Raw genomic sequence first — 10,831 nt, 5'->3', positions numbered from 1 at the left:
CGCCATTTTGATACACAAACTAATGGATGTAGACCCACAACAATTCCGTTTAGTCCTCACCTTACTGCTGTACAACCACAATAACTTCAACAGATTTTAGGTTAACTCTTTCACACATACATCACCTCTCCATAACCTCTCTGTAATAACAGTGCTTGCCTACCCCTGTATGTTTGTTTATTTTTCTTTTACTGGTTTGGCAAGTTAACATCACCTCAGGTGAAAGCCCTCGGTGAGCGTCTGTGAGCTTTAAAAAGTGCAGGGAAAGGCCACATACACACACACACACACACACACACACACTGAACAGACAATGGGGGCAGACGTTTTGTTGTTAAACACATGGCTACTCTCAGTAGACACAGGAAATCACAAAGTTTACGTGTTTCGGATTCCTCTCACATGAATGCACACCCACATACACACAAGCCCATTAGAAATCCGACCCAGAGTCATGGCTGTTCTCAAAACGGATCTTTTATATTTTGATATTTTATAGTCACTGTTTCCTGATCAAACTCCACACACACACACACACACATACACAGTGCTTTCATATGACTATACACTTAGGTACACTAAATGCAGGTCCAGAACGCCAAAATTGTTTAAATGAAATCTTTAAATATTACAGTTTTTCTGAATTGCATGTTGCACTGAATGTTGCTACCAATAATGGATGGTAACAATATAAGAGGGAGAGAAGGAAGAGTATGTGTAAAAGAAGTGGTGAACAAGGAGGATGAGGATGAGGAAGAGCAGGTGTGGAGAATGTTGTCAAGGCTGGATTCAAAGATGATATTGTCTGTGATCCGGCCGGACCCAACATGAAGACTAGCCTGGGAAAACCCAGACAACTTCCGGCAAATTCAGATTTGCTCGAGAAGTAGTCTGGCAAAGAGCTCATTCAAGCCCATTTCCATGGCCTAGAAATCGCGGCACCAATCAGAAACGTTGAGGCGGGCTTAACACAATGACGATCGCTCTGATTGATTTTAGGTCTATCCAATTGCGCCCATTTGAGCAACGTCCATTCAACTTTTAAATGCATTATTATATTCAAATTGCAAACACATGAGGACAGTCTCCGTGAAAGACCCACTGGCAGATGAACGTGCTACTACATTTCTCTCCGAAACGGTAGGAAATTAAATTAGATTTAATAGAGGATTTTAACTGTGACACAATGATTGACAGGGCAGTTTAAGTGACAGGATGCACGCAACAGATCCGTCCGATAAAGATGACGAAGTAGTATGTCCCAAAGCGTGCCTACTTTTTTGCTACACATTCAAAAGTAAATACCTATTCTTCACAAAAAGAGTGCATACTTTTATGGTGTAGTGTAACTTACGCGAATTGGGACGCAGCTTCACACGATGACGATCGCTCTTGACGAGGCATTTGAGCGACGTCCGTTGGTGACGCCCCTTTGGAAATGATTTGTCTATGGAGCTTTGCCAGACCATAACTCAGTTACTACTGAGAATGGTCTGGTTTTAACCAGGCAACATGAAGACATGATGCTGAAGCAGAATCAGTCTCTCATTGACCTTGATTCTGCAGTTGCACAAATCTTCTAAGTGACTATAACATGCTTTTCATTTAGAGTTTTTTACTGTAACCTTTTTGGCTTTTGCAGTTGGGTCACTGTATTTTCACAGTATGCAAGAGCTGAATATACAGACATTCAATGGGCCTACTACACAATATCCATTACAATACTACACTTGCAGTGCATACAGTATACCATTTATTCACCTTACTACTGTACGTTGTCACTACTATACTTTTTCTCATTTTTTAATTGGAAAATTAGTTTACTTTGTTACAATATGCTTTTTTTTCCTGTAACTGCATGCTTTGGATTCTGTGTTCTCCATTTTTTGTCTAACGAATGATCTGTAGTGTTTATAATTTTGGCTCGCTGTGTGTATGATCTGAAAGCATTGTTTGATTTTGAGCACAGATAAAATGCTTTTGAGGCAATTGTTTGATTTTGCCAGAAGAGTCAGAGGTTCTCTGAATGTGATTTGAAAATTTGTTTTTGTGTTTAAGGTTTTGAGAAAGTGAGTCATGGTTTCAAGAAATGTGTTTTAGCAATTCAGAAAAACTGTAAATTCAATCCAATACACACTTTTAAGCTCTGGAAGCAAACGGTTTAATACCAGCAAGTACTCGATAACATGAAGGGTTTAGTTCCTCACTTGATGATTCACTCATAAACCGAAATAAACTTTTTTTTTTTTTTTATTGTCAGAGACTCAAAACCACATTCAGAGACCAGCTTCTAACACGACACCATGCACCTGCAATCCTTGCAACTCTGTCACGTTACACACTTTCTGTCACGTAAAGAGTTAGAAACACACTCTAAAACAGAATTAGGTTTCACACTTCATAGCGATAAAACGCCTCTCACGCTTGCAGATGTAAACACATATCCACTCAACAACAAACACACAACTACTCATTGTATCAAATTACACACTTGGAACAAAGATAACAAAAACAGAACCTAAGTGGGAGGAAGGAGAAAATTTAAGGAATTCATTAAGAAAAAAAGAAAGGGAAATGCTAGGTTCAGCGTATAGCATGAACCAAACGAGGCATAAAACAGGTGCGTGTTCTCTCATGACAGCTCTGTAAAGGGGTGTCTTTGGGATGTAATCAAATATGAAATACTTTTCACACACATACAAACACCGGTGCTGCCACACACTGCTATACGATCCAAAGCCTCTGTGATAATGAGAGCGTAGACTCGGCTGCGGTATCATTTCTCTCGGCTGTTAGCTCAGCGGTGCGCTAACATCTTACTGTCACTTTCTGTGCCAAAGCTAGAATGTTGTAGTAACCATAGCATCTGGTGGTCGTTAAATGGTAATCCAAATCTTAAGTGATGATCCATGAGTGGTATTACCCACTGACATGACCTTCGTCAACTATGTGACCTTGTAAGCACTCAATCCCATTTATCATCTGTAATATGTGTGGTAAGTATGCTGCAAGTCACTTTGGGAACTGCTAAATACAAATCTTAACAAGATTAAACTAAATCTTGTATTTAACTCCCAAATGTTTTTTTTTGCTAAATAAAACGCAGACAACCAAACAAATTCTTGAAATGCTTGATGGCTTCGTCAGTATTTAAAGTTAAACAGATAAGAGCAGTGTAGATCAAGTGCTGGATCCTATCTAAACACAGAAAGAAGATAAATAGATGACTTTGAACTTTTTGTGTAGAGAAAAATCATGACACCTGCATTTAAAAAAAAAAAAGATAAACCACACGCACACCTGTGCACACACACATCGCATCGCAGACAGAAGGCCTGAACTTAAACTTATCAGATGGTCACTGAAGCTAAACACAACAGGTATGAGGAGAATGATCATGACACAAAGAAAGACGGCTGGTGACTTTTGCAGGCCCACGGAATCAGATTGCCAACCATTTAATATGTTCTCTTTCTATTAGTGTTCGATTACATTTTTAAAAAGTAGAAAGATTCGTTTACATGCCCTTTAAATTTCAAGTTTTAGGCCTGCTCAAGTGTTCAGCCTGCTGGAAATCATTTAGTCTTGGAATGGAAAGGGAGAGGAGTAAGCACAGGGCCGAAACTCAATCTGACTGCAGCGGTTTGGAGCCGCACACAGAGCCAAACTGCTAAGTTCATATTTATTTGAGTTTCTGACTGTTGAAGCAGTCAAGGCCTTTAAATATATCCAGGGATATTCCAATACATTTTGGTCTCTTAAAAGAAATGTGGCCAGCATCTTACATCAGGACATCATTTATTTCAAGACGATTCATCAAAGTAAAAGTCTTTGTTGTTTACAAATGAAGTTGATCTGTGTTTCGTGTGTGGTTTATGCGAGTAGATTTAGCAAGTCCTTTTAGTTTTAAAATGGATGATTTGACAAAAGTATGGTTTACATAATGACAATAGTAGGCTTGTGACAATGGATGCATGGATGAGTTTAGCAGTATAATAAATGTCCGAGATTAGAACTTATTTTACGCTTATGTATAAGCAGCCCAGCCAAACTAATTTATCTACCTCTGATCTCACACCTTAAGGAGATATATCATCATTTACTCACCGTCATGTCATTCCAAACCTGCACGGAACACAAAAAGAAGATATTTTGAGATATTTAAGATGTTATCAACTGTTTTTGTTCATACAATGAAAGTCAATGGGGTCCATTGTTGTTTTGGACCCTAGTGTTCTTCAAAATATCGTATGTGTTGTGGAAAATAAAGCTATGGGTTACCGAGAACTCAACAGTAACACATGCTTAGACTGTCTCCATGGAAGACTATATCATTTGTGTATGTATGTGTATTTGTGTGTGTGTGTTTATAGACACACACCACAAGTCGCACAGGCTTGCTTGCCTGCCCCATGAACCCAGAAAATTACACACACCATCGGTGCACAAGAGAATGTTTTGGATTCACTCGAAGAAAAAATATCCCAAAGGCTTTATAGGTGTGGTTCAAAAGACAGTTAAATGATTATCACTCACCTATAGGGCATGTTAGGAACTTATGAAATTTCATGACCTTTCACTGTGCCTTCACCTCTGGTGAGAGAATAAGAGTGTTTTTTTTTTTTATACAGGTGTTGTTTGTTGCCTTCTATTTTTTGTCATATTCTCTCTGGCCTGTGTGTGATCTCCGTGGCGCCTTTCATATATACGTGGCCCTCGTCCAAGCTCATCTAAATTGCGGTAAACTTCCCCATTCTTTCAAAAGTCAGCAACTGCCACGAGCAAATTGTTTCATTAAACATGTAAACTCAGTTTACAAAGAGTGATCGTGAGTGACACGTTGATGTCAGGTATTGGGTGCGTCAGAATCAGGTTTGACATTCCGCATACCGTGGCGAGGTCGCCTTACCAATTTCACAGTTCAAATGAATTAGCAGGCATGTTCGCTTTGTCTAGCAAGTGTATTTATGTGTGTATACAGTGAAAAAGAAGAATGGGGAAATCAACTTCAAAGCCCAGCAATAACTGCTTTTCATATCCATTAATCAATGTTTTTTTCTTCTTCTGATGATAGAATCGTCAAGGGCCATAATAAACCAAGATGTTGGTTATCAGCTTCTCTCATTATGTTTGTGAGGGACTTTAAAATATATGGCCCTTACAGCCAAACAATGTAGGTGATTTCAGGTTTTATAGGCCTTTCTTGAACTTTTTAAAAGGTACATTTAAGTAAATAGGCCTTCAAATCATCACAAGTCATTTTATGATGACTTATTTCCTAAAATACACATGCCTCTAACCATTAGCGGCAGACGTGGCCTAATGGTTAGAGAGTCAGACTGGTAACCCGAAGGTTGTGGGTTCAATTCTCAATACAGGAAGGACATGATTGAGATGCCCTGGAGCAACACACCTAACCCCTAATCACTCCCCTGGTGCCACAGGCTGCCCACTGCTGTGTGTGTGTGTGTGTGCACTAACTTGGATAAATGCAGAGGACAAATTCTGAGTATGGGTTTGCATTCTTGGCCTTCACATGTCGATTTCACTTTCATGTACAATGAAATGATGTTTCAATTTTATTGGTTTAGATTTAAATTTAAATAATAACGAATCTTTTTCAATATTAAGAACCAATTTGAAGTCATTTCAACTTAAATTACATTAAACTGACTTAAAAAACGAGTATTTTGATGAGTTAAAGCAATGTAAAAACATGTGTTGTCATAACTTATTTATTGAGCATATAGTGAAATGTCCTCACAGGTTATTTTTGAGAAAAGAAAAGAAAGAAAATAGAAAAGAAAAGTCCTCACGACTTCTCACAAACCCCTCACACTCTATCCGTGCACTTATACGGGGGCAGGTGAGCATCTCTAAATCCTTAACTCGCGTGAATGTGTTTGTGATTGATAGGTCTGTCCTGTAAGCCCCGCCCTCGTGGGCCGTCCTTGCAGAGCGATTAGCCTATATTAACGCCGCCGGTGTATTCCGTTCTAAAATACAGAAGGGTTTCTCCAGAAAGTGTTGCTCAAAACAAACAGCAGAAGACTTTAATAAAAAGCTACTCAGTTTAAAGTGAAACAGGCGCCTTACAATGAAGTTGGAGGTTTTCTCTGCGAGTCGCCTTGTGGACAAGCCTCTGGACCTGTGCAGTGACATGGATGTGAACGTGGCTTCACCACTGTCCACGGAGGAGGAATTGGGCTCGGATGGAGACTGTTCAGCCAACAGCCCAGGACCAAGTGCCCCCGTTTCGGACGGGAAGGCGAAACCATACACGCGTAGACCCAAACCACCATATTCCTACATCGCGCTCATTGCTATGGCGATACGCGATTCCAACACCGGCCGCCTTACACTTGCTGAAATAAACGAGTACTTAATGAAAAAATTCCCGTTTTTTCGGGGCAGCTACACGGGGTGGCGAAACTCTGTACGGCATAACTTGTCATTAAACGACTGCTTTTTAAAAGTGCTGCGAGATCCCTCGCGTCCGTGGGGGAAAGACAATTATTGGATGTTGAACCCACACAGTGAATACACATTCGCAGACGGTGTTTTCCGCCGGAGGAGGAAGCGCATCAGTAAGAAGAACTTGAGCAACTCGGAATCTCAGGAGCGCGCGCCAGCGGATGACAGCCGGCTCCCAGCGCGCGACGAAAGCTCCAAGTTTTCCAGCTCGTTCGCCATAGACAGCATCCTCAGTAAACCGTTTATGCGAAGGGAGCAATGCACAGAGGACACGTGTTTTGGTACCAGACTAATGTTGTCAGCAGCTCCGCACTTTCTGCCGGTCGTTATGGGCTATCCGCCGTCCACAGTGGCTCACGCGCCTCAGAGCGGATTCCAGGTCAGTTCTGAGGTGTCGAATGCCTTTCCAATCTACAGGTGTAATACGGTGGACATAACTAACATCAAACGAATGCAGGACATATCGAATCCCCTTCCGGGTTTGGCACATTCTCACACTACTACTGTCCAAGAGACTGGATATCACCCCTTCAGAATAGACTCTCTGCTGTCATGAAACGACAAGTGAACATGGCAATTTACAGACATTCGCACGCTTAAACGCAATTTCTTTGGTGTTTGACACACCGGTTATGTGCATGGTGTGAAACGGTTTGTGTTTTGGGCCTATGTGGTTTTTTTATCGTGACTTTTAAGCCCAGCATGCACAAAGAATACATTACTGCAATGCTGCATGTTTGCTGTTTAGATGTCTTCAAATGCCGCGCCAGTGCACAGTGTTTACTGATTCCATTTTCATTTCTTGTAAACGATGGCATAACCATGTCAATAATTATAGACAGAGTGTGTATTTAAATGTAGTTTGCTTCTTTGTAAAACTGTGTTGGGTGTCTGTGTAAATGTGATGGTTTGTTCAGAGCTGTGCTCAGTAAGTTGGACAACATATGCAGTTGTACTTTTCGTCAATAAAAGAAAATATGAGAGAAATTAGTCCTGCAAGCATTTTCAATCATTATTTTTCTGAAACCATACCTTGAGTGTCACTTAGTTCACTGGTCATTGGACACGTCACTGGCTCTATTCTTCATAATTAAAATGTTTTACAATGATTCTGACTTGCTGAAATGAAATCTGTGCTACCAACAATCACGCAAGGCACATGCAAACACTGAAACTGAGGGGTGGGGGTTGAATTCTGATTGATTTGATGTACATTTTCGAAATATTAAACAGTTAATTGAAATTAGAGATAATAAAGTAAGAAAAAAATGCATTGTCACGACAAATAGAATAGCGAAGGAACCAACTTCAACTGAGGAAGTAACCATGGCAACCGTACGCCGCTCAAGTATCTTCTGTTAGGATCACTATCAAACCAAACATATGCAAAAATAGCCCACTTATTATCATTATGCAAAACTTTATTACTGATTCACATAACACACGGATAATCACAAAAATGTTCATTTAAATCGATATAAGGTCCCGATAATTAGACAGCTGACCCCAGCGCACAGTTCGCACACTGCTTAAATTTCCAGTGTACAATATTTTTTCATAATGTAAAATTACAAGGCCTGTCAACTGACCAACTTACGTTTCAAAACAGTTTATCTTCAAATGAAAAATCAACATATAGCCTACGCCTACTGCAAGCGTGCCATAACAAGCAGCCACACGCGCGCTCCCAAAATAAGTCTAATGTTAAGTTGGAATTAATAGTATCGCTTTTCTTGCCATTTTCTATGCGTGCAGTTTAATATCGATACTGGTCCTATATAATTAATATAATAAATTAATATCGTTAATTTCAAAATAATATCGTAAGCAGTGATTATTCGGTTAAATTATAAACAATATAATAGCCTAGGCCTATATATATTTGCTGGCTGATAGAAAATAATCTAAAACGCTTGCAGATGAATTGACTTCCATTTAAAATCACACAAATACTTATTCAGTAAAACTCTAATCTCAAACCTGCATGGTAAGTAGTGATTATTCGGTTAAATTATAAACTTAATATATAATAGCCTATATATATTTGCTGGCTGATAGAAAATAATCTAAAACGCTTGCAGATGAATTGACTTCCATTTGAAATCACACAAATACTTGTTCAGTAAAACTCTAATCTCAAACCTGCAAGGTAAGTATAGGCTACGACAAAAGGACAAATGGGACGTATTTAGAAATATATAAATCATTAAATAGAATAACCAATACAAACAATTTTATTTTTTACATTTATTATTAACTATTTAATTTCTGTGTAGCCTATTTATTACTTTTTTTACACGACAATTTTTTTTTGCTTGTCTCAAACATGAAAATATTTTGCGCTGTCCGCGGTACTGAAAGAGGGCCATCGCTTTTCTTTTCAATTTTAGTCCTCAGTCACGTCATCTCCTTGGGTTGACAGCCCTGTAATTTTCAGGTCAAGGAGTGAGGACCTGTCTTTCTCCACTTAGGCCTATATATTTGTTCCTTACTCCTCAATGAATGAATGAATGAATGAATAAACGAATTATTAATTAATTAATTGATTAATTAACGAATTAAGAGAATACTTTGTTGTATAAAGCGCCAAAGCAAACAATCAGTAGCCATACAAAATGATACAAGTTGAGAGAAATCGAGACGCAGGACGTTGATCGTACTTTATTGCAATAATATTAGCTATAAGATTAAGGAACGCTCCCAAATTTATGTAGGCCTACTTCTGTGGCTATATGTCACGTATATAACTCGCAAATCAGCATTGGTTTCTGCTGGCAACCTTTAAATTCTCACTCTTTTAAATGCTTGCCATTTAAGTGCGATGCTGCAACCTGCAGGTGAACTCGCGGAATGACACACACCTGTTTATGGAAAAACCGTTAGCTGAGAATTAAAATCTATCATGACCTGCCGCATTTCGGCTACAAGTGAAGCGCTCATTCGCAGGCTATAAATATGCAAGCTTGTCACACCAACAAGTTAAATAAACATACAGGCCTATGACGCTGTTATACACACAAAAATGAAATGAAAATATACGGAACACATTACAGTGTATTTTGTCATACACTGGTTTCGCTCATGCAGTGCAAGCACTGGCATCCAAACCAAATGAACGCACTGTAAAAAAATGCTTTCATCAAACAAGATCAATTGTTTCCAACTTGCCCAAAAAAGAAAAGAAAAAGAATAGCAGGCATCACATAAACTAAGTTTTCAAAATTCGTGGGATGAATTTTGCATAAGGCTTATGAAGGCTTGCAACTAAATAAATATAAAACATGATAAATAAAGCATCAATAGATAAACCAACACATTATTTAGTGTCTTAATCTCTAATGATTTATTCATTAATATTCTCTAATAATTTAGAGATTGTTAACGCCCATTTTCTGTAATAATTCACTGGACACTTTACCCTAAAACATTTCATTTACATTTCATTAAAATTGTTTGATACTTCACATTATAAGCACAAAATCGTCTCAGTTCAAACTTGACTGGACCCTTTGATGCGTATTCGTTTGACAAAGAATAAGTCATAAATCTTGTTTACAGAGGCTCAATTAGGTCGGTAATGAAAATAGTTCAGTGAGTGTATTTGCGCAAGGGAGCACGATGCTTTCTTACGCACATACACTCTTAGCGATGGCCTGTGTTCAAAGTCTCGTGCAGAGCTCGGTTTCCTCCAGAGCAGCCGTGGGTATCCGGGACTCGGCGGGGGTCAGGCGCTCAGCAGGCGGGGGAAACCCGCCGAAATACTGCTTATATAGCGCGGGAACATGTTTTTATCCACATCCTCACGGTAAGTCTAAACTAGGGCATTGTTGATTCGCTTTGTTCAAAAGAACACTTAAAAGAGTTGGGTGATTAAAAAGGGAGGGGAGAAAAAGAGCGCGAGAGGTAACATATCCGTGCTATTTAAGTAATGCTGTTTTTGTGTCTTTATCGTCAAATTTTTATAATAAACGGCAAATTATAATATGAATTCTAATTCAATAATATATGAATAAAATAATATGCTAATAAAATGCTGCCCAGTTAAAAAAAAACAAAAAACGGGGGCATTTCACAATTCGATTACATAGCTAAGCTAATGTGAATTGCTATTTGCTCTAATTATTTTCTCACACATAGATAATTAGGTTTTTTCTCACATAACAAATATAATATAACACCAATAGCCTATGTATTATATTATTTATATGTATTCATTAGAAGTTTACGTTTGTATAAATAAATTAATATTTATACTGGTCTATATGAAGACTGCTGTGACCCTTCTTTGCTGGCGGAAGCTGTCGACGTCCAAATGGCTAATTGGCTTTTTCTTTTGTTAATGAACGCTGGACTCGAG

General features: G+C 38.7%; 1 protein-coding gene across 1 annotated transcript; it reads left to right on the top strand.

The window, feature by feature from the left end:
• The first annotated feature begins 5,912 nt into the window (after positions 1 to 5,912).
• Positions 5,913 to 7,457, top strand: foxq1b (forkhead box Q1b). Its single transcript, XM_079888863.1, has one exon. It carries the CDS (start codon positions 6,098 to 6,100, stop codon positions 7,028 to 7,030), a length of 933 nt encoding a protein of 310 aa, XP_079744989.1. The 5' UTR covers positions 5,913 to 6,097; the 3' UTR covers positions 7,031 to 7,457.
• The last annotated feature ends 3,374 nt before the right edge of the window (positions 7,458 to 10,831 follow it).

The sequence above is a fragment of the Squalius cephalus genome (genome assembly GCF_949319135.1).
Source record: "Squalius cephalus genome assembly, chromosome: 12".
In the NCBI taxonomy this organism is placed as follows: domain Eukaryota; kingdom Metazoa; phylum Chordata; class Actinopteri; order Cypriniformes; family Leuciscidae; genus Squalius; species Squalius cephalus.
This window is presented reverse-complemented; position numbering and strand designations above follow the sequence as displayed.

Bases quoted from the DNA above. Each gene is read 5' to 3' on its own strand.
- foxq1b (XM_079888863.1), top strand. From the start codon at position 6,098: ATGAAGTTGGAGGTTTTCTCTGCGAGTCGCCTTGTGGACAAGCCTCTG.